Source organism: Carlito syrichta, unplaced genomic scaffold (assembly GCF_000164805.1).
Source record: "Carlito syrichta isolate Samal-C Ts95f unplaced genomic scaffold, Tarsius_syrichta-2.0.1 Scaffold123781, whole genome shotgun sequence".
In the NCBI taxonomy this organism is placed as follows: Eukaryota; Metazoa; Chordata; class Mammalia; order Primates; family Tarsiidae; genus Carlito; species Carlito syrichta.
In genome coordinates this window covers 150-24,098 of record NW_007067877.1, presented here as the reverse complement: position 1 = coordinate 24,098, position 23,949 = coordinate 150, and the positions used below count along the sequence as shown (strand labels likewise).

Genomic DNA, 23,949 nt, shown 5'->3' with positions numbered 1-23,949 from the left:
AGCCTTCTAAGTAGCTGGAACTACAGGCACGCGCTACCACGCCCGGCTAATTTTTTGATTATTGTAGAGATGAGGTCTCGCCAAGTTGCCCAGGTGGGTCTCGGACTTGCGATCTCAGGCAATTCACTCACCTCAGCCTCTCAAAGCGCTGGGATTATAGGCTGAGCCACCGAGCCCGGCAATATCTATTTCTTAAAAAATCAAATAAAAAATAAATATATATAAAGCAATGGTTTTTATGCAATCTGCCCACACTCAAAGGTAATATATTCTGAAATTTTGATATCCTCCTTAATCCCAGCTATTCCTATCAAATTTAAAGGAAGTTATATTTTAAGCTCGCTTGGTGCCAAATCTTATTTTGGGCATTTTTCCTTAGTAAATGGAATGGAAAATCACTACTACAGGGTGTTCCAACTTTGGAAATACAGGAACCTTGCGCCAAATGATTTAAATTGTTTCCTTCAAGTAGCATTAGTAACTAGGAAATTGATACGTCAGTAAGAAGTATAAAGTTCTTGTCAGTAAGAATATATTAATCTTGAGAATATGATGAACCAAGATAACATTGCTTAACAAATGTCAATGTCAAGAACTTTGAAATGAGTCATTATCTAAAAGTAAGCACTGAATAGCACTAGTTCCTGCTAACAAATTTGAAGAACATGATTCTGGATAATGCTTTTATCAAGTTTTTTTGTTTGTTTGTTTTAAGTTGGAGTGTCACTCTTGTCGCCCAGGTTGGAGCGCAGTGGCATGCTCACAGCCACCGCAGCCTCGACCTGCTGGGCTTAGGCAATCCTTCCACTTCAGCCTTCCAAGTAGCTGAAACCACAGGCACACACCACCACTCCCAGCTAATTTTTTATTTATTGTAGAGACAAGGTCTTGCCACATTGCCCAGGCTGGTATCAAACCTTTGGACTCAGGCAATCCTCTCACCTCTGCCTCTCAAAGTGCTGGGATTATAGGCGTGAGCCACTGCGCCCAGCTAAGAAGTTTTCAAGTACTACCCATAGTCAAGTATTAGAGGAAATGCTTCTACTCCAGATGTCTAACCTTCTATAAATTTTATTGGGGCAGAAAAAAAAAATCTTCCCCAATAAAATAAACAAAAAAATTGTTCTCACAAAAGTTAGTGTTTTTTTAAATCACCAAATACATCCAATTAATCAGTTACTATTTGGAATTCTGAAACCTCGTCACTAAATTATAGATAACTTTAAGGAACCATAAGGAACATACTAAGAACAATAATTCAAATGAATCCAGATTCTTCTAGTAGCATTTAGCATATAAAATTGTTCTCGTTACTCATTAGCCAAGCTGATTCGTTATCTAATTTGTAGTTCCAGATTTCTTAAAATGCATTTGGTATACTAGTGGTAGTGTAAAATGAAGTGTTACATTTGTTAAATTTAAAATAGATATATTCATTTATATAAATGATTTTTAAAGTTAACTGATTCATTCTGAAAATACTCAGATAATAAACATTTTTTGTTATTGAGGCATAATAAAAGGTTTATTTTATTTTTTTACTCAAATGGAGTTAAAAAATATCTCTTGTTGAATTTAGTAGACAGTAATCTACTGTGCTTGGGCTTCTAAGTTGTCCAGAAGTAAGACACCCTACCTTCTGGTCGTATAACTGTTATAAAATTGTTTTGGTCCTCCTTTTGGAATTGTCTTTGCTTAGTGGCATATGTTCAGATTAAGAATTCTTTGGAGATTTTCTGATCCTCTGCCCTACTACATACATTTGTTGTTTCTGTTGTTTTATGTTTACAGAAAATGTACAAACAGGGTGTTTATCTTCAACCCTAAAAAAGGAGACTGGAAAGACCTGGCTCCAATGAAAACTCCTCGTTCCATGTTTGGAGTGGCAGTCCATAAAGGCAAAATAGTGGTTGCGGGAGGTGTCACTGAAGACGGTCTTTCAGCTTCAGTTGAAGCTTTTGACCTAACAAGCAATAAGTGAGTTGCTGTATCTCAGTACAGCATATGACCTACTGTACATTTTGTTAACTTTAGATAAAAAGTAAGCTTTCTAATTGGGATATCCGGGGGAGGGCCGGGAGCTATAGATTAAAGAGGAAGTATTTTCATCTGAGTTTCTTTTGCTGTTAGAGTGTAACACTCTTCTAACATTTTGATGCATTCTGTGTTTGTAATTTGGAACACATGCCCCTCAAGCTAATGTTGGCATACTCTATTTATCCTTACTTGTTATTAACTTAGCCTTCTGAATTTAGTAAGGCAAAGGTAATACTTCTGAATAATTGTTGATGGATATACATGTCTTTATAGAGTTACTTGATTTTAAGTATGTAGTTTCTTTAAGGATGAAAAGATATTCACTTAACTTGTTAGTGATTGATATTTGTAAAGTATAAATATTTCAGAAGTTTTAATTCCTTTTGTTCTTTAAATTTTCTGAAAATGTTCATTTTTAACCTTCTGTTAACTTAATGTGAAAAGATATTTGACAGATATTCTTTTTTGTTTGTTTTTGAGTCAGAGTCTCACTCTATCACCCAGGCTAGAGTGCAGTGGCATGCTCACAGCCACTGCAGCCTCGACCTGCTGAGCTCAGGCGATCTTCCACCTCAGCCTTCCAAGTAGTTGGAACTACAGGCACACGCCACCACACTAGGCTATTTTTTTTTTTTAATTGTAGAGATGAGGTCTCACCAAGTTGCCCATACTGGTCTTGAACCCCTGGGCTCAAGCAATTCTCTCGCCTCTGCCTCTCAAAGTGCTGTGATTACAGTTGTGAGCTACCACACCCGGTGACAGATATTATTCATATAAAATTGATCTTTAAAATGTTTTTGAGCTCACACATCTGAATGAGAACATACTTTTTATACTCCTGGTTTAGTAATGAAGAAAAAAAGAGCACTGTTACTACTTTTTTTTTTTTGTAGAGATGAGGTCTCACCAAGTTGCCCAGTCTGGTCTCGAACCTGCGGGCTCAGGCAATTCACTCGCCTCAGCCTCCCAAAGTGCTGGGATTACAGGCTGAGCCATCAAGTCTGACCGTATTATTACTTTTTTTTTAAGGAACCATATACACATGTCTGATTACAAAATAGACTTTAGTATCTGAAAATCACAAGGAATTTTTATGAAACAAGATCTAGTGATCATTAAAAATGTTTTGTAACACTACGAAATATAGGAAACCACTCATGATATAAGTTAAAGATAAAAATATTTTGTAACACTATGAAATATAGGAAACCACTCATGATATAAGTTAAAGAGCAGCACACAAAACTGTAACTACTCTTTCTTCTTTATTCATATGTATGGATGCTTGCTTGCTTTTTTTAAAGATGAAAAAATTACACCAAAATGTTGCTTGTGATTATGTCTAGAAGGTATGATTATGAGAATATTTGTTTTCTTGTATACGTTTCTGTACTTTCAGATTTTCTATAATGTACATATATTATTTTTGTATGTGCAATGATACCTAGATGGGAAGTAATGGCAGAATTTCCCCAAGAAAGAAGCTCCATCAGCTTGGTCAGCCTGGCTGGATCCCTGTATGCCATTGGTGGTTTTGCTATGATTCAACTGGAATCTAAAGAGTTTGCACCCACTGAAGTCAATGACATATGGAAGTAAGTTCTCATCACTCCAATTTTCCGAACTACATATTAAATCAGATAGCTGATAATCGATAAACAATTTTGTAGTAAATAATAAACCAGACTTTGCCAGCAAACAACTTCTTGGTAGTAGACTAAACACTTCAAGGCTAATTGAACTTTTGCACGTCACATGTCACTTATTTGATCAAGTCATGATTCTAATTAGCTGTGACCTTGAGCTTGGGACTGAAGTTATTTAGGCCTGTTTTTTTGTTGTTGTTTTGTTTTGGTTTGGTTTTGGTTTTGAGTTGGAGTCTTACTCTGGCACCCAGGCTGTAGTGCAGTGGCACGCTCACAGCTGCTGCAGCCTCCACATGCTGGGCTCTGGTGATACTTCAGACTCACAAGTAGCTGCAACTACAGGCGTGTGCCATCATGCCCAGCGAATTTTTTGGTTTATTGTAGAGACGAGGTCTTGCCAAGTTGTCCAGGCTGGTCTCCAATCCCTGAATTCAGGCAATCCTCTCGCTTCCACCTCTCAAAGTGCTGGGATTACAGGTGTGAGCCACTGTGACTGGCTAGGCCTGTTTCTTTTCTTTTTTCTTTTTTTTTTTGAGTTGGAGTCTCACTCTGTCACCCAGACTGGAGTGCAGTGGCCGCTCCCGGCCACCGCAGCCTCAACCTGCTGGGCTCTGGCGATCCTTCCACCTCAGCCTTCCAAGCAGCGGGAATTACAGGCACACGCTACGATGCCCGGCTGATTTTTTTATTTATTGTAGAGATGAGGTCTCGCTGCCCAGGCGGGTCTCGAGCCCGCGGGCTCAGGCAATCCACTCACCTCAGCCTCCCAAAGGCACAGAATTACAGGCTGAGCCACCGAGCCCAGCTAGGCCTGTTTCTTACAGTAAAATTAGAGTTGGACCTTTGATCCTTTAGGTGCCATTCCAGTTCAAAAAGTGTAATGCTCTAGGCATCCACTTCAGTGAGGGCCTCTTCACTCCGGAGAGTAGTTTATTTCCTCAGAAAACCGATTTCTGAAGAAACTTTTAACCTCCTATGAATTCATTAGTTCTGTTTTGAATCTAATTTAAACAGTCTTTCAATTGTGTGAGGATTCAGCTAACACATGCCTTTCTAAAAAGGAAAAAAGTGAAAGTAGCAATGCATTTTACCTAACAGATAGGTGCTGGGCAGTTCTCCCAAGTTTGAATAACACTTGCAATTGTTACTCAATTGAACTATTTTAGTCAGGATTTTTTAAATGAATGTTTTTAAGGAGTGGGGTGTGGGGAGACATTGTACCATAATGTCTAATGCAGTGAATGTCACATGGAGACCAGTATGTATCCAGGAAGTCTCACAAACAAAGTTTAGTGTGTGTAGTGGAGTCACAGAATCAGGCAGGGTGTGTGACGTGTAGAAGTCTGGTAACCATCAGGATACCGCACGTCTGCTGAATGGCCCCTGTTGCTTGTGCCCAGACACTGTGCTTGCTTGTCTAAGTCTACAGGAGTTAGATCCCAGGGGCCTGAGGTGAGCATGAGTGAATTCATGCTGCGCACTCATCCAGAAAGTACCAGGCTCATGCTTCCCTGTCAGCTTAAAGGCCAGCCCCACTTACAAGGCTGGATACCTTTCCCTGGCCTGTCATCAGATTGTTCAAAGCCTTGCTATTCAAAGTATGAGATGTGGAATAGCAGCATTAGTGTCTCTCGAGAGCTTCCTAGAAATGCAGAATCCCAGACCTCTGAATCAGAATCTGTATCTTAACAAGATTCCCAGGTGCTCTGCTTGCACATTTAAGTTTATAAGTACAGCTTTAGAAGAGTACCATTTATACCTGATCAGTGAAGCCATGGCACTAAGCCTGAGAGTGGAAAGTGGATATTATTTGTCTTATACCTGAACCAGAATTGCCTTATTACCAGACGGTAGACTGGAGGACTAAAAAGCTGGGAACTTAACAAAACAATGACCTGGGGCATCAGACATTATTTCCTTAAGTTGTAATATTAACCAGCTGTGTCGAGGGTTAATGACGTCTGGGAAGGTTAAGATTTTTGGAAAACAGGGCCAGGTACCAAGTATAAGTAGGCAGTGATTCTCAACTCTGGTTGTATGTTACAATCATCTAGGATGCTTTTAAACAACATCACTGCTTGGGCCTTAACATAGAATAATTATATCCAAATTTCTGGAGTATCTCTAGTTCCTAAAACCAACCCAGATGATTCTAATGTGCAGCCAGGGTTGAGAAACACTGATGTTAAGGAATTGTGCTGTCAATCATTGGAACCTCACACAAGCCACCCTGATTCCTAAGAGTAGTCATGATGTCCCAGCAGGAAAAAGATATAGGTAGCAAAGGAAAGTATAGCATCTCCTGCTAAGAATGGCCTTTACCTTGCTGAGGGGAACCTGAAGAAGGAATCCGCTCTAATTGTGGTTTAGTTTGTGATTAGGGCAGTGGTTCCCAAACTTGCCTGCACAGTGGAACCACTTAGGGTACTTCAAAAAATACTAATGCCTCTGGCTCACCCCTATTGACTGTGATTTAATTGGTCTGGGGTGTGGTCTAAGCTTTGGACATTTTATTTATTTATTATTTACTTATTTTTGAGTTGGAGTCTCACTCCGTCGCCCAGACTGGAGTGCAGTGGCCCAGACTGGAGTGGTGGCTCCTGGCCACCGCAGCTTCGACCTGCTGGGTGCCAGCGATCCTTCCGCCTCAGCCTTCCAAGTAGCTGCAACTACAGGCACACGCCACCATGCCTGGCTAATTTTTTGATTTATTGTAGAGACGAGGTCTCGCCAAGTTGCCCAGGCTGGTCTCGAACCCGCAGGCTCAGGCAATCCTCTCACCTTGGCCTCCCAAAGTGCTGGGATTATAGGCATGAGCCACCGCACCTGGCCTGGACATTTTAAAAGATCCCTGGATGTTTCTATATGTACAGACAAGTTTGGGGACCAGTAGACTGGGGAAAGGGAGGAGGGAGCATTCATCACTACCTTCTTGGCTGTCAACTTTAGATTCTGATATTTTCTATTTTGGGGTAATATCTGGAGCAGGATTGTCAAACTTTGCTGCATATTAGAATCACTCGGAGCTTTAAACAGTCTGATGCTGGGCAACCCTCTTTCAGATCCCCTCCCACTTGGGAGCTTTTTCGTCTTCTTAATAACTTCTGCTTTCTCGCCCTCAAAAACAAGAAAAAACAAAAGCAAGTCCAATGCCCAGACTATGCCAATTAAGACAATCTCTGGGGGTAGGACTGAGGGTTAGGTATCTTTAACATCTCTGTGCAGTTAAGTTTGAGCAGCATCAACATCACCTGGTACTTATTAGAAATGTAGATTCTCAAGCCTCACAATTACCTCCTGAATTAGAAACTCTGGAAGTGATGGGGTTCAGCAATGTGTGTTTTAAGAAACCCTCCAGGTAACTTGGATGTGTGTTCAAGTTGAGAGACAAGGGGCTAGAGAAAGGCAGGCTGCCTACTTGCCCTTGACTTCCTGGTGAACCTCTCTCTCCCCACATGCAAAGATGAAAACTCTCACTATACCACATTCCTCAACCTACAGACCCTCTTACTATGATGAGTAAAAAAAAAATTCCATTCTTGTATTTTTTTTTCTTGAAGTTATTCTGAAAGTAAAGACATAACTGCCAGGAAGCAAACATCTTTAAGCCTCATTTAATCCTAACCTCCTATTGCTTAAATATGGTCACTTTCCTTAAGTCATTTAAAATTATTGTTGGTCAGGTACAGTGGTTCAAGCCTCTAATCCCCGAACTTTGAGTGGCTGAGGCGAGAGGATCACCTGAGTCCAGGGATTCGAGATCAGCCTGGGCAACTTGGTGAGACCTCGTCTCTACAATATATCAAAAAATTAGCCGGGTATGGTAGCGCACACCTGTCATTCCAGTTAGTTAGAAGGCTGAGGTGGAAAGATTGCCTGAGCCCAGCAGGTCAATGCTGGGGTACACTCCAGCCTGAGTGACAGAGTGAGAATCTGACTAAAAAAGAAAAAAATATTGTCTACCTCTTAATTTGTTGTCCTAAATTTTATGTAATTAAAGTTCTTCTCTTTATTAGTAGTAAAATATTTTTGCCTGCTTTCCTTTACAGAAGAATCACTCAATGCACAGTTATTGATAATTAAATTTAGAACACTGTTGAAATTAAGCCAGCACATACCTTATGTAGGTACTAGCTAATTTTAATAATATTTTAAATCTCATTCATTCATCATAGAATGACATGGGGTATTTCTTATGTGCCAAGTCTTGACAGCTTCTGGAGAAGAAAAGATATTAAGGCGGATAAACATATTTCTTGTCCTCACATACCTATTGGCTTGTTGAGAACACAGATACAGAAAAAATAGAATGACACTTGCTATAATAAATACCATACAAAGAACTAGGTGAGAAATGAAGAAAAAGCAACAAACTCTGCTTGAGGACGGCGAGAAAGCTTCCAAAATAAGGCAACGTTTAGGAGTTTCTCACACAGAAAACATTCCAGGCATCAGGCAGAGGAGACATATTAGGCACACATTGTAAAACATGGGTCAAGTTGTCTATAACTTATAACCTTGAATATTCAGAGAGGAAGACCAGTTCTTACCTAAAGTCAAGCACAAAGTCTAAGAGTAGTCTTCAAACAGAGCAATAAAGGGGAAAGGGAACAAATTTTTATAAAGTAACCACTTTGTATCAGGTGCCATGCTAGGCAATAGTATATAGGAACAACTGAAGTCATAATTAAGGCTGCTAACAGTACCTGCTCTTCCCCAGTTCTTTCCCTTAAGGAAGAGTCTGCTATGTTGACTCAGAGACCAGCCATCATTATCAGTCTAAAGGTGACTGATCGATTAACTGCCTAGTTGTCTATTACTCCTCTTCTCTAAGCAGTCCCTGATTTCCAGAGAAGGCTGAACTGCCTAGGCATCCAGATTCAATATTATGGCAGTAGTTCAGGCATATGCTAATCCAGAGAATGTACATTTGGGAGAAATTCAAGTGTTATTCTACAAGGCAAGTGCATCTTCCTCTGAGTAAGAGCCACTAGGTTTTTTTTTTTTTTTTTTTTTTTAAAAGAACCACGTTTGTATACTGAACACAGGGAAACCCATAGAACTAAAGCTTCTTACTGATTGTTTTTTTTTCCCTCCATCAGGTATGAAGATGATAAAAAAGAATGGGCCGGGATGTTGAAGGAAATACGTTATGCTTCAGGAGCTAGTTGCCTAGCAACACGTTTAAATCTCTTCAAACTGTCTAAACTATAAACAAGACGACAAAACAATAGATTGGGAGGTGGTTTGTTTGGTTTAATGGGGCTTTAATTTATTCAGTTTTTCAAAAGCTTGTACAGAGACTCATGTAGAAATTATTCAGGAAATTACTGTCTAAGAGATGAGCAGTAGGTATCAAAACCTCAAAGTCATTGAATCTTTAGTGTCATGATCAGTGTTTTAGAATCATTTTCTAATAATAAATTAAAGATTCTTGAACAAATTATTTCTTTTGTGAATCTGTCTCACTTAGTAGATTGTAAAGGAAGTTTCTAAATTTGAATTGTTTACAAATTGTTTTATCTGCATTGTTAGGATACCTCTACATTCATTTTCTATTACAAATAGAGGTAGAGAATGAAATATATACAACTACAGTAAAAAAAATACTTAAAATATCCAAAACCTTTCCTCATGTTTCAAGATGGCAAGAATCCTGCACATTATGTTAAAGATTATATGCCTTAAGGTTTCAGAAATGCTATTTAGAAGTAAAATCAATGGGTCTCATTTGAAGGGGAAAAGTCTTTAAGTAAAAGTAATCAAATTCAGAGGGCCTTTTTTTCTCCATTCTTTTTACAACAGTAGCATATTGTGGTTTCTAAATCAAATTTAAAAAATTTTAAGCATAAAACCAGTAAATCACAGTCTTCAAGCCATTAACTACAGCATCTGTGGCAGGAGGGTGGAGATTGATTCTCCACCCTCAATCAAGAGCAGAAACTGGGGGCAGTGGGTGATGTGGAGAAGGGTGTGTATTCGCTGGTTTACATTTTAGCTATACTTTTCATGAAAGAGCTACCTATTTGCTAAATTTCTGATAGCAAGGAAAGTGACTGTATTATTCCATTTTTCTGGGATGTGGGGCGCTACAGCCACTGCTTCTTCTGCAGTAAGTTAACTCCTCAGTCACCTCTATGCAAGACATCAATTAATCATCACTTTTCTCTTAGCCATACCAATTTATGGGTCTCACATGGTTTTCTTTCTTTCTATTTTGAGTCACAGTCTCATTCTGTCACCCAGGCTGGAGTGCAGTAGCATGCTCAGGCATCGCAGCCTCGACCTGCTGGGTTCAGTCGATCTTTCTGCCTCAGCCTTCTAAGTAGCTGGAACTACAGGCATGCACAACCATGCCTGGCTAATTTTTTTATTTATTGTAGAGACGAGGTCTTGCCGTGTTGCCTAGACTGGTTTCAAACCTGTGGGCTCAGGCAATCGTCTCTCCTCAGCCTACCAAAGTGCTGGGATTACAATTGTGAGCCACAGCGCCTGGCCAACATGGCTTTCCTAGACATATATTTGACTTTTATCTTTACACATGTTATTTTCTGAGAAGCTTGACTTGGGACTAATTTGGGTCATTCATGATCATTTATCAAGCACTTGCATATAGAACAGATTTAACAGATTTAAGTGTTCATACAGTTTTATTTTCTCTACCATACATATAGAAACATATTTAACAAAAACCCACTTTATTTTAGGTATTTCAAGTAGAATCCTGATCACTTATCTGCATTGGAAAATATTGCTCTTAGTTATACCATGAGTATAGTATCAACAAATCCCAATAGCTGAAAACCCTACTTTTCTTCAACACATAAAGTGTTATTAGGAAAGCAATAGAAGGGGTCACTTATAAATATAGACTCAGGCTGGGAGTAGTGGCTCACACCTATAATCCCAGCACTTTGGAAGATTGAGGGGGAAGGATTGCTTGAGGCCAGGAGTTCAAGACCAGTCTGAGCAACGTAGTAAGACTCCAACTCTACAAAAACTTAAGAAATTAGGCACACACCTCTAGTCCTAGCTACTTGGGAGGCTGAAGCAGGAAGACTGCTTGAGCCCAGGAGGTGGAGGCTGCAGTGAGCCAAGATCACACCACTGCACACCGTCTGGGTGACAAAGCGAGACCCTGTCTCTTAAAAAAAAAAAAGGAAAGGAAAAATCATAAGAGTGGGCATGGTGTCTTACACCTGTAATCTCAGCATTTAGGGAAGCTGAGGCTGGAAGATCACTTGAGCCTGTGGTTGCAGCTACTCGGGAGGTTAAGATGGAAGGATTGCCTGAGTCTAGGAGGTTGAGGCTTACCACAGTAAGCCAGGGTCATGCTATTGCACTCCAGTCTGGGCAACAGAGTTATACTCTAACTAAAAAAAAAATGTGGGGAGAAGGATGGTGGAGGCAGGGATTATGGTGCCCAGAGATGCACATCTGGGCAATAACACTGTTATAAGTGCTTACCAGTTACTTTTGGGGAGAAACTGCAAATCTATGTAGATGAAAAATTAAGTTACAAAAATAATGCTTTTTACGGAGTTTCTTTTAGGGATGATGAAATTTTTCTGGAATTAGTGGTGATGGTTGCACAAATATACTAAAAAAAATTGAATCTTACACTTTTGAAGGGTGAATTTTATGGTGTATAAATTACATCTCAATGAAAAAATGCTTTGTTTATAACAGAGTAATTTAGATATAACAATATATACATATAATGAAAACATTTGAAGCACCTAGAGAAAGGAGAGTAAAAGGTTAGATCATGTGTTAACAGTCAGTGAAAGGTACCTCAGGGTTATCAAGATTTCCATGTACCTCAAGTGTACAATAACTGAATTATCAAGTATTTCTATCCAAAAGAAACAATTTATAATCCTCATTAGCCTAATCATTTTATTCTAAAAGTTGCAGAGTATTAACCTATTCAAGGGCTTAGGTCTTGTTATCACTTGCTTGAGAAGTAGAACACATTCATGAAAATTAAACACTTAGAATTTAACATTTCCGTTAATATACTGAATATCATGAAGAAATTCAGAAGGAGGGAGACTGGTTACAAGGCAACATCTTTCACTTACTATTCTGGTTCTATTTTTTCACAGAAGGTTCTGTGAAATTCACATTTTGCAAAATCATTAAGTATTGCGGCTCAAGTCATGCAGGGTCACTGAATATTTGAAACATGTACTTCAACTAAGCCTAAGCCAAATATCAATGGAACAAATTACATGCAGGACACCTTTTAAAGCTATGCTTATGATTGAAGGCCCCCTGGCCAGCAACTTATTGTGGGACCAGAGTGAACTTAAAGGGTCATGGAGTCAGAAGATAGCCTAGTTTCTGATGGCCAATTATCTCTACCCCAACCAGGTAGCCTGAGGGTATAACATTAACTTTTAGCTGAGCACAAATATATCACTCTTGGAGGAAGGGCTGGGGATTATATCACAGAGTAGACCCTGAGTAACCACTGTATTGGGTAAATGTGTGTGAAACAGACAAATAAAATCATTATTCCATCAGCATGTGTAGGACCACACCATGTAAGGTTGGTCCATTCAGCTACCTCCCCATTTCTTTGCCTCTATTTAGAAGAAAACACCAGCTCCTTCCACTTTCTCTTGAATCAGTCAGGCTTTCACACCCACCACTTCAAAATGACTCTTTTCAAGGTACTAATGATTTTCATTTACTAAATTTAGTGGGCATTTCCGAGTCCTCCTCTTATCTTACCTATCAGCATCATCTAACGTAACTACTCACCTCCTCCTCAAGATGGTTTTCCACTTGACTTCTAGGAAATATTACCACCTTTTCTGACTTTTCCTCCTACCTCATTGGCCACCCCTGGTCAGTCTACTTTGCTGATTCCTCTTCCTCCTCTTGATCTTTTAAGGTTGGGGTGGCCCAGAGCTCAGTCCTCAGACCTCTCCTCCATATACACTCTTGTCTAATCACATCTTAAGTGATTCCATCTAGGCTCATGACATTAAATACTGCTGACAACTTACAAATTTATACCTGGGGCCTAGACCTCTTCCCTGACCTCCAAACTCATTTACTAAATTCTGTTGGATATATCCACTTAGATGTTTAAAAGGCATCACAAACGCAACATGACTAAAACAAACTTGTGATCCACCCCCACCACCTTCCCCATCTTGCTCTTTCCATAGACTCCCACATCCCACTTAATGGTCATGACATCCTTTTAGATGCTTAGGACAAAAACTCAGAATTAGCCCTGACTCCTGTTTCTCCCTACTTGTTCTGAATCTCTTGTTTTTCTCAAACATACCAGACATGTTCCCACTCCAGGATACCTGTATCTATTATTTTTTCATTGAGGCAGGCCACTTAATTAAAGCAAGTCCTATGACACACCATGATAACTCACTTTAAATAAAAACTACAATCATGATTTGCCTTCTCCAAATATACGTTCTCTCAGGTAGTCCATCCGAGCATCCTTTTTTGACAGTACCATAGAGTTCCATTCAAAATGAGGAATCTGTAAAACAAGTAATGTAGCTTGAATGAGCGTTTTATTTTTATTTCTTATTTTCTGAGTCGGAGTCTCATTCTGTCACCCAGGCTGGAGTGCACTGGCATGCTCATGGCCACTGCAGCCTCAACCTCAATCCTTCTGCTCCAGCCTTCCAAGTAGCTAGAACCACAGGCATGTGCCACCAAACCAGGCTAAATTTTTGAATGATTGTAGAAATGAGGTCTCACCAAATTGCCCAGACTGGTTTCAAACCCCTGGACTCGGGCAATCCTCTCACCTCCACCTCCCAAAGTGCTGAGATTACAGGTATGAGCCACCGCGTCTGGCCTATTTTTTTTCTCCTACATATCTTTCAGTATTTCATGAGGCAAAAGTGACCTGACCACAGGAGGGTGTGCCTAACTCCAATTGACCACATAAGTCAGTAGGTACCCAACCCAAATGCTACAAAGGAAATTAACATCCCTTTCAGAGCAATCTTCGGACAACTCTGGGAGTAGAAATTTCTCTCTCTCTCTCCCCGCCTCTCTCTCGGTGTGTGTGTATCTTTGAATGACTGTTTTACAGCAACAACAACAAAAATCAGGGAAGACATATAAGTACTACTAAGCAAAGCTGTAGGAATTCTATGAAATGAATCATAGCCTATGAACCATTTTTGGACGCCTAGTGGGTCCTTCTTCCTGACAGTGCCTGGAAGACTTTTTTTCTGCCTCACAGCTCCATTCATCTTCCTGTTCCTACAATAGCAACAGCGGGTATTTTTTTCCTATATATCCTTCCATATTCAAAGATTAGTCTTTTTCTCTGTTAACTCTTTCCATGTCCACAGTGCCTCTCTCCTTTATAAGACAAATCAACAGATCTTTTAAAGATAATAAAAGAAATGATCATTTTTATTTCTAATTCTACCTAAGAAAATATGTTCTGTTTCAGGAATACTTTTTTTTTTGTAAGCATTGGGGTCTTACTCTGTTGTCCAGGCTAGAGTACAGTGGCATGATCATGGCTCAGTGCAGCCTCAAACTCCTGGGCTCAAGCAATCCTCCTGCTTCAGCCTCCCAAGTGGGACTACAAGTGTGCACCATCATGCTTGGCTGATTTAAAAACAAATTTTTAGAGACAGAGTCTTGCTGTGTTCCCCAGGATGGTATCAAACTTCTGGCCTCAAATGATGCCACCTCAGTCTTCCAAGTCACTGAGATTGCAGTGCCTGATCTGTTTCAGGGACATTTTAATGTAACTTTTTTAAAATATAAAAAAGGTAATTCTAGAACTTTCATATTAAAAGGAAATACATGTACAGTTTTTTAGAAGCTGAATTACTTAAGTTCTTCATACCTGAATTACACGATAGCCTAAGATCTCCAAATGTCGTTTTTTCATAGCAGACTTTCCTTTTAAGTGAGGGATGTTTCTACAAAAAGCTTTTGAATCCAAAAATTCCAAAGCAATCCTATGTAAAATAAAAACAAATATTTACTGCCAAAATCAAAATGAGAAACTGAACAATTACAAGACTTTCAGGAACAAGATTGCATGTTTATAAACTAACAAAAGCCAAGTGCATATAAAGGAATATACCAAGTTATTTTTCTACTTAAGAAATTAGTAAATAATAACAAATCTACTTATTTACACCAAATTATAGAAAATATGTGTCTGCTTCCATTCACTTGTTTGTCTATTATATACTGATGACACGCTTACTATATATAAGGCACAGTGAAGGGTGCAAAAATAAAGCGACACTGCTTACAGTCTAACAGACAACACTCAGTTTATATAAGTCACTGTAAGCAATGTAGGAAGTGGCTAAGTGCTATGAGAAAGTAGACAAGTAGGGGAGTGTGAAAGAAGATACTATTTTACTTCCACTTGAGGACAATTACTTTAGCACTTTTGTTAGGGAAATTGCCAGGCTTTGGACAGAAGCAGGAAGGACATTAAGGCTGAAGGCACAGGAAAAGAAAAGCAGAGTAGAATGCATGACACGTATGAGGAACAGATTCTACTACTTTCAATCCTCAATAACTGAGTTCATGATATTATGCCAAATTTAGCATTTAGATAAAATCCAAAACTAAGAAACCAATTACCTTTCAGCACCTGGGGGCAGCCTTGATCCAACTATTTGTGTATTTGATTCCCAGTGTATTTCTGGTAGTTTTCCCAAAGTGATATTATAGCTTCCATAAGGAAGAGGTTTTTTTCTTTTATCCAAGATACACTCAAAATCTTAAGGAAGTATAGAAATTAGCAGTATGAATTAGGTAAATTTTGACAGGTAAAAGTTTAAGATATGTTTTAAATATATACATATGTGTTTGTGTATATATATATATATATATATATACATATGAAAGAATGATAAATCTCCCTAATAATCCAACTTATAAGTTGTTTTTTTTTTTTTGAGTTGGAGTCTTACTCTGTCGCTCAGGCTGGAGTGTGTTGGCACGTTCACAGCCACCGCAGTCTTGACCTGCTGGGCTCAGGCGATCCTTCCACCTCAGCCTTCCAAGTAGCTGGAACTACTTGGAACTACTTGAATTATTGTAGAGACGAGGTCTCATCAAGTTGCCCAGGCTGGTCTCAAACCCCTGGACTCAGGCAATCCTCTCTCCTCGGCCTCCCAAAGTGCTGGGATTAGAGGCATGAGCCACCATGCCCAGCATATTTTATAAGATTTCTTATTGATTGATCTTTCTTTGGAAATCAGTCAATTAAAAAACCAACCAGCAAGAATTACTGACATATTTATTTACTTATTGAAAAGGGTACAATTGTGGACATTGTACAGGTAAAGTTTGGCCTCCCTTTGATCCTCATTTTGCCTGGTTTGAGATCAAGTACCCATATTGATGTTAATAATTTTATTTTTATCTTTTTAAGTCTCTTGGTCATATTTGCAGGAAGCTAAACCAACTCAGCTGGAAACTAGTAAAGACAAAGATTCAAGCATTTTTCCTTTCTTATATGAACTGTACATAAGGGTAACTAAATAGTTGATATGAGACAGTTCTTCTTAGACAAATTCCAGCTAATAAATGTAGAAGGGATGATAGATGAAGAATATTGCTACCTTGCCACCCCTATAAATGATGAATTTAGGCAATGAGTGATCATTAATAGCTGCTAAAATCAGTAGGTAAAAACCTGATGCGGAACTTTCTATTGAACTTATAAGCCGACAACACGCAAACCCAGTGATGAATCTTAATATAATAAAAAGAAGAAAACCAGTATTGTGTGCCTCCTGATATGATGCAATAAGAGGTACTTGACACAGTCTGGCCAAAAAAAGAAACATCTGGCCAGATTTAGTGGCTCACGCCTATAATCCTAGCACTTTGGGAGGTAGAGGGAGGAGGATTACTAGAAGTCAGGAGTTTGAGATCAACCTAGACAATAAAGCAAGACCTTGTCTCTACAAAAAATAAAATTAAAAAATTGCTGAGTGCAGTGGCACGATTCTGTAGACACAGCTACTCGGGAGGCCAGGAGTTCAAGGTTTTAGCCTGGGCCACAGAGCAAGACCCCATCTTTAAACAACAACAACAACAAAACTTAAAATCTAGCCAAGACTCTAGATATAACTACTGGTCTCTAGTCAATACAGAGGATACAGGAGCATATTAAATGATACCACAAGATTGCAATCAGAAAAGTCTAGAATGTAGAAAAAAATTATTCTCAAATTGTAAGTGAAAAAAGGGAAGAAGGTAGAACTTAAAAACCATATGTAATGTTCGGATCCCAATTTGAACAAATAAACTGTAAAATAAAACATAAAAGACAATCAAAACATAAAAGCTATGTGATGCTAAGAAATTATTGTTAATGGTTATGGAGTAATAATGATGGTATTGGCATTGTATTTCTGAAGTCATCCTTTTCTGTTAGATATACCACCTGAAATTAAAAGAATCAGGTGGAACCCTGGTGAGTGGGTGTTGGTAACTGCTGACCCTAAAAGTGGGTTTGTTATTCTACGTGTTTGAAACTTTTTGCATATGTTTAAAGCTTTTCCATAATAAAAACAATCATAAAAGTATTTAAACCAAGAAAAAGAGCCTGGATGTGGTGGCTCATGCCTGTAATCTCAGCACTTTTGAGAGGCCAACATGGAGAGGATCACTTGAGGCCCAGAAGTCAAGGCCAGCCCAGACAACGGGTGAGACCACTTTTCTAAAAAAACAGAATATTTAAAATCTGAGGCAGCAAGATCACTTGAGCCCAGGAGTTCAAGGATTCAGTGAGTTATGACTACACCACTGCACTCCAGCCTGGGTAACAAAGCAAAAACTTGTCGAAAAAAATAACAAAAAAGAAAAAGAAACAATAAATGAAAAGAGAAAGTTAATTATCAATTTTTTATACATAAGAGAAACTGGGGCGCTAAACTATCTCCAAGTTAATTATGAAACATGAAATATATAGTTCTCTCATTAAGAGAATGAATTCTGGGGCTGAGCATAGTGGCTCATGCCTGTAATTCTAGCACTTTGGGAGGCAGAGGAGAGAGGATTGCCTAAGCCCAGGCATTCAAGACTAGCCTGGGCAACATAGCGAGACCTCATCTCCACAATAAATAAAAAAAAAAAAATAGCTGGGTGTGGTGGTGTGCGCCTGTAGTCCCAGTTACTTGGAAGGTTAAGGCAGAAGGATCCCTGAGCCTAGCAGGTGGAGACTGTGGTAGCCATAAGTGTGTGATACCGTGCTCCAGACTGGGTGATAGAGTGAGACTCCAACTCAAAAATAAATAAAGAAAGAAAGAAGAGGCCGGGTGTGGTGGCTCACGTCTGTAATTCCAGCACTTTGGGAAGTGGAGGTGAGAAGATTGCCTGTGCTCCGGAGTTCGAGACTAGCCTAGGCAACTTGACGAGACCTCGCCTCTACAATAAATCAAAAAATTTGCCAGGTGTGGTGGTGTATGCCTGTGGTTCCAGCTACTTGGAGGGCTGAGACAGAAGGTTCACCTGAGTACAGTAGGTCGAGGCTGTGGTGGCTGTAAGCATATCACTGCACTCCAGTCTGAGCAACAGAGTGAGACTCTGATGCAAAAAAATAAAATAAATTAAAAATAAAAATAAAAAAAGAAGAAATTCTGGAGACAGAATATCTAGGTCAAATCCTGGTTCTATCATTTGTCAGATATTTCATTTTTTGCAGAGATGAGGCCTTGCTTTGTTGCCCAGGCTGGTCTCGAATTCCTGGCCTCCAGCAATCCTCCTGCCTCATCCTCCCAAAGTGCTGGGATCAGGTATGAGCCTCTGCACCTGGTCAATTTTTGTTTTTCAAAAAAAGTCTGAAATAGGAAAACAGACACCAAAAGCAAACAATGGCTACAGCATCGATAATTTTTCTTTTTGATCATCTGTCATCTGTCATTTCTGGTTTATCTATGTTAAGCACGTATCATGTAATTTTTCTTGTTTTTTTTTAGAGATGGGGTATTGCTATATTGCCCAGGTTGATCTTGAACTTCTAGGCTCAAACAATCCTCCCACCTCAGCATGTACCACCACACCCAGTTTCAATTTTTTTAAAGTGTGTTTTTTTTAATACCTTATATAATGTTTCTGATCCACAGTTCTTAATCATACTATATATTGTCTTAATCATACCATATCTTTATATACAAATATTATCAATTAAATCTTATTTTGATAAAAATTTTAATACATTTTCATATAAAAATAAGTCTCTTAACAACAGTAGTTATAAATATGAATTGGAAATACAATAAGTTTAGGATGTAATGATCCTAGTTTAAGTATTAATGACATGTGTGACCTTGGGACAGGTTATTCTGAGTAATTTTTCCCTTCTTTTCACTTTTCTGTATTTTTCAAATATTCTCCAGTGGATATATATTATTTCTAGTTTGAAAGAAGCATTAAGAAAATAAACAAATAAAAAGAATGAAATGAATAATAGGAATAAAGAGCAGGTCATAGTGCCTGTCACAAAGTTGGTGCTCCGTAATTTGAAATTGTTTGAAACCCTCTATGTAATGGGGTTAGAGATCATTAACATATTTGTATTTTAGCACATTTACTTCTGTGAGCATTACTTTTATAATAAAACACTAGGATGTGCCTGAAGAACAGATGTAGTAGGGCTATCAACTTTCTTATTATTATTAACAGTAGAGTTTAAAGTAAAGTTATATGTCATCCATAGTTAAATCAGAATGTCTTCTACTACTAGACCACCTAAGAAAAAAGATTAATCAGGTTAGCATCTAGTACAATATCTTTGGAAGTTTTTATCCAGGTTGATAATCCAACTTAGTTTTTAAGATGAACTTAAATGGTAAAATACAAATAAGTCATTTACTTTATTTTAGTGCACTAAGTGGAGAGGACAGAATCTTTTGAACATCCAGAAATATTCAGTGAATCTGAATATGAGTTTTATTTAGAATTGGTGAAAGATTGACCTTAAATTTTTTTTTCTCCCAAAGAACAGCAAAATGCTCATGGTTATCAAAGCTGAGCCATGGGAACTTGAAGATTCATCGTATTGTTCTTTCTATTTTTCTTTGTTTGGAAATGTTCATGATAATAACTTGAAAAAACTTTTTAAAGACATTAAAAAATTCCAACCAATTAGACGATTCTATTCAAATTAGTTTGGTTTTCTGAAAGTAGCCAACAACCAACCAATGACTTACCTACTGTGTGGCAATAAGGCGTAAGAACCGAGGCTTTGATGCAATTGATTCCTCCTAGTATCTCTGCTAACATTTTATAAATCTGCTGCTGTGCTCCATTCATGCTGCCAATATCTTTATAAAAATAATTAGTCCATTTAAGTTAATCAGTTTTAATGAAAATCATCCCAAATTCTACAAATTGAAAAATAAGAGTTTCAATACAATACCATATATAATGCCACTAAATTCAATACAAATTGTTTACTCTCAACTAAAAGAGGTTTAGTGTCCCAAATTTTTTTTTTTTTTTTTTTAGTTGGAGTCTCACTCTGTCACCCAGACTGGAGTGCAGTGGCCGCTCCCGGCCACTGCAGCCTCGACTTGCTGGGCTCTGGCGATCCTTCCACCTCAGCCTTCCAAGTAGCTGGAACTACAGTCGTGCACTACCATGCCCAGCTAATTTTTTACTTTATTGTAGAGATGAGGTCTCACCAAGTTGCCCAGGCAGGTCTCGAACCGGCGGGCTCAGGCAATCCACTCACCTCAGCATCCCAAAGTGCTGGGATTACAGACTGAGCCACCGAGCCCGGCTCGGTGTCCCAAATATTAAGAAACTTTTTTTTTTTTTTTTTTTTTGAGTTGGAGTCTCACTCTGTCACCAAGACTGGAGTGCAGCGGCCGCTCCCGGCCACTGCAGCCTCGACCTGCTGGGCTCCAGCGATCCTTCCGTCTCAGTCTTCCCAGTAGCCGGAACTACAGGTGCGGGCTATCACGACAAGTTAATTTTTTTTTTTTTTTAATTGTACAGACGAGGTCTTGCCAAGTTGCCCGGGCGGATCTTGAACCCGCGGGTTCAGGCAATTCACTCGTCTCGACCTTCCAAAGTGCTGGGATGAAAGGCTGAGCCACGCAGCCCAGCCTAAGAAATTCTTATCACACAGATCTCATCTACAAAATCTCACCTAAAACATGAAACAGATCATGGCACTCTTGGGAAATCTGGTGTCATGATTAGGTTTAACAACATAACAATGTACTACCTAACAATTTACATTAGAATTAAACTTTGGCATCTGACCAAAAGAAAACTCAAACCTTTATTATATTGTTGACAGAAGCGGTTGTGAAACCATGGAATCTGAAACTCAGGGCATTCCAAGCAGACTGCTCTGTTTAACTCCATAAGACGAAGCTGGACCCTCATACTTAGAGATGAAGATAAAACTGAAATTAATTAAAAAAAATAACACTAATGGATTTGACAACTTAGACCTAGCAAAGACACCCATTTTTTTTTTTACATTTACTTATCTCTACTATTGGTAGATGCTTTTATTCTCATACAATAAAATCACTTCATTTATACATAAGTGCTTTATATTTTAAATTTTATTTTTGAGTTGGAGTCTCACTCTGTTACCCAGGCTGGAATGTAGTGGCACGCTTATGGCCACCGCATCCTCAACCTGCTGGGCTCAGGTGATCCTTCCACCTTAGCCTTCCAAGTAGCTGGAACTACAGGCACGCGCCACCATGCCCGACTAATTTTTTTATTTATTGTTGAGATGAGGTCTCGCCAAATTGCCCAAGCTGGACTCGAACCCATGGGCTCAGGCAATCTGCTCACCTTGGCCTCCCAAAGTGCTAGGATTATAGGCGTGAGCTACCGCGCCCAGCCTATATTTTAAAATTATTACATTCAGTGGCATGATTAGGACCAATTCCTATATTGTTTTCATTACTTGCAAATGCCAAAACTATATTTTTTAAAAATACTACAAAAAATTTTCATTGACCTAATATTCCACACTTTAGGAATTTATCTTAAGGAAAGAATGATTCACATATTACATGAATAACAATTCATTACTTATAATAATGAGGAATTAGAAACAACCTATAAGATAACAAATACATTTTATTATATCCATATAATGGTATATTTTGAGGTCAACAAAAAATCATGACATAAAAAACATTTAACAGCATGAAAAATCTTTCAAAATATAGTTAGATGGAAAAGGCAGCATATAAAAGTGAATGTATAAGGCCAGGAGTGGTGGCTCAAGCCTGTAATCTCAGCACTTTGGGAGGCTGAGGCGAGAGGATTGCCTGAGCTCAGGGATTTGAGACCAACCTGGGCAACCTGGTGCGACCCCATCTACAATAAATAAAAAAATAAGCTGGGCATGTAAGTGCACACCTGTAGTCCCAGATACTTGGAAGGTTGAGGCAAAAGGATCACCTGGGCCCAGCAGGTCGAGGCTGTGGTAGCCATGAGCATGCCACTGCACTCCAGCCTGGGCAACAGAGTGAGACTCCAGCTCAAAAATAAACAAAAAAACAAACAAACAAGCAAATGAATAAACAAACAAATAAATAAAATGAATGTATAAATAATCCAAATTGTGTTTTAAAATATATTTGTATATAGGTATATAAACATACACACAAGGGCAGAGAAAGAAGAGAAATACTCCAAAACAGTAGTAGTTTCACTAGGTAGTAAGATTATGGGTAATTTATTTTCTATTTTATACTTTCACATGTTTTCTAAATTTTCTACAGTAAGCATGAATAATTTTATAAACATAAAAAAGTTATTGGGATAACCCCTTTGGGCCCCTTCCCACTGTGAGAGCTTCTCTGTCCTCTCAATAAATCCTGCTTTCTCACTTAAAAAAAAAAAAAGTTATTACATTTTAGTACTTCAGTATAGGTAGAGTTGAGACTTGGGCATAAAGTACAAGTGATAATTTAATAAGTGAAAAAATAGATACATACTTTCAAGTTGAGAATCCAATCTGGCTAAGAATTTGATGTTAAAAATTTCCTTTAGCAGATCTTCTGGAAAACATTCAAGTGTGGCCAAAGAGAAACCTAGAAACACTAACATGACAGGATCCAATATACCTAAAAGAAAATTAAGATTATTTAAACAAATTACAATGTACAGCTGCCTCACTTATACATAAAGTTATATTTTATTCAGGTAGAGCCGGATTCTTAAAAAAATGATACATAGCCTTGACAAAACTAATCTCTACTGCGACAAGTCAGGATAGTGGTCAGGTAGTTGCCTCAGGCAGGAGTGAAGCAAGAAAAAAGGCCAAGAGGAGAGGGGTCCTGTGGTCATATTCTGTTTCTTTTTTTTTTTTGAGTTGGAGTCTTACTCTGTTGCCCAGGCTGGAGGGCAGTGGCATGCTCCTGGCCACCGCAGCCTCGACCTGCTGGGCTCTGGTGATCCTTTTGCCTCGGCCTTCCAAGCAGCTGGAACTACAGGTGCGCGCTACCACGCCTGGCTAATTTTTTGATTTGTTGTAGAGATGAGGTCTCGCCAAGTTACCTAGGCGGGTCTCGAACCCTCGGGCTCAGGCAATTCACTCATCTCAGCCTCCTAAAGCGTGGGATTACAGGCTGAGCCACCGAGCCCAGCTATATTCTGTTTCTTGATCCGGGTACTGATTCCCTGGGTGATTCAATTCATATAACTTCACACAATTATGCTAAGGGTATATGAACATTTCTGTTGTTATCATACTGTAATAAAAAAGTTTTTACAGGCCGAGTGCATTGGGTCACGCCTATAATCCCAGCACTTTGGGAGGCTGAGGTAAGAGTACTGCCCGAGCCCACAGGTTACAGACCAGCCTGGGTCACTTGGTGAGACCTCACCTCTACAATAAATAAAAAATTAGTGGGGCATGGTAATGCACACTTGTAGTGCCAGCAACTTGGAAGGTTGAGGTGGAAGGACTGCCTGAGCCCAGCAGGTTGAGGTTGCGGTGGCTGTGAGTGTGCCACTGTACTCCAGTCTGGGCGACAGAGTGAGACTCCAACTCAAAAAAAAAAAAAAGTTTTTACACACCTGTAATCTCAGCACTTTGGGAGGCAGAGGCAAGGGGATTGCCTGAGCCCAGGGGTTCGAGATCAGTCTGGGCAACTTGGCAACACCTCATCTCTACAATAGATACTTTTAAAAAATTAGCCGGGCATGGTGGTACATGCCTGTAGTTCCAGTTACTTGGAAGGCTGAGGTTGAAAGATCACGTGAGCCCCTCAGGTCGACGCTGGGGTGGCCATGAGTG

At 39.1% G+C, this 23,949-nt stretch overlaps 2 protein-coding genes across 3 annotated transcripts in view; one reads left to right on the top strand and one right to left on the bottom strand.

The window, feature by feature from the left end:
- Positions 1-9,126, top strand: part of KLHL41 (kelch like family member 41) — a 16,966-nt gene extending 7,840 nt beyond the window's left edge. Inside the window, exons 4-6 of one of the 2 annotated variants that reach the window (XM_008048501.2) lie at positions 1,792-1,977; positions 3,486-3,632; positions 8,786-9,126. In XM_008048501.2, coding sequence (XP_008046692.1) covers positions 1,792-1,977; positions 3,486-3,632; positions 8,786-8,897 — 445 coding nt within the window. In that variant the 3' untranslated portion in view covers positions 8,898-9,126. The remainder of the gene's footprint in view (positions 1-1,791; positions 1,978-3,485; positions 3,633-8,785) is intronic. The other variant, XM_021707749.1, reaches the window with a different exon arrangement.
- A 3,905-nt stretch (positions 9,127-13,031) lies between these two features.
- Positions 13,032-22,804, bottom strand: LOC103249886 (FAST kinase domain-containing protein 1, mitochondrial). The gene is made up of 6 exons (XM_021707752.1): positions 22,646-22,804; positions 20,957-21,085; positions 19,880-19,993; positions 15,297-15,435; positions 14,539-14,653; positions 13,032-13,200 (listed from the first exon to the last, which is right to left on the bottom strand). Exons 1-6 carry the CDS (start codon positions 22,755-22,757, stop codon positions 13,105-13,107), a joined length of 705 nt encoding a protein of 234 aa, XP_021563427.1. The 5' UTR covers positions 22,758-22,804; the 3' UTR covers positions 13,032-13,104.
- Positions 22,805-23,949: the final 1,145 nt, after the last annotated feature.

Coding starts and splice junctions, on each gene's coding strand:
- LOC103249886 (XM_021707752.1), bottom strand. CDS start 22,757: ATGTTAGTGTTTCTAGGTTTCTCTTTGGCCACACTTGAATGTTTTCCA. Junction 15,436..19,879: donor GCCTTATTGCCACACAGTAG/GTAAGTCATTGG, acceptor TACTTCCTTAAG/ATTTTGAGTGTATCTTGGAT. Junction 14,654..15,296: donor CTGCCCCCAGGTGCTGAAAG/GTAATTGGTTTC, acceptor TATTTTACATAG/GATTGCTTTGGAATTTTTGG.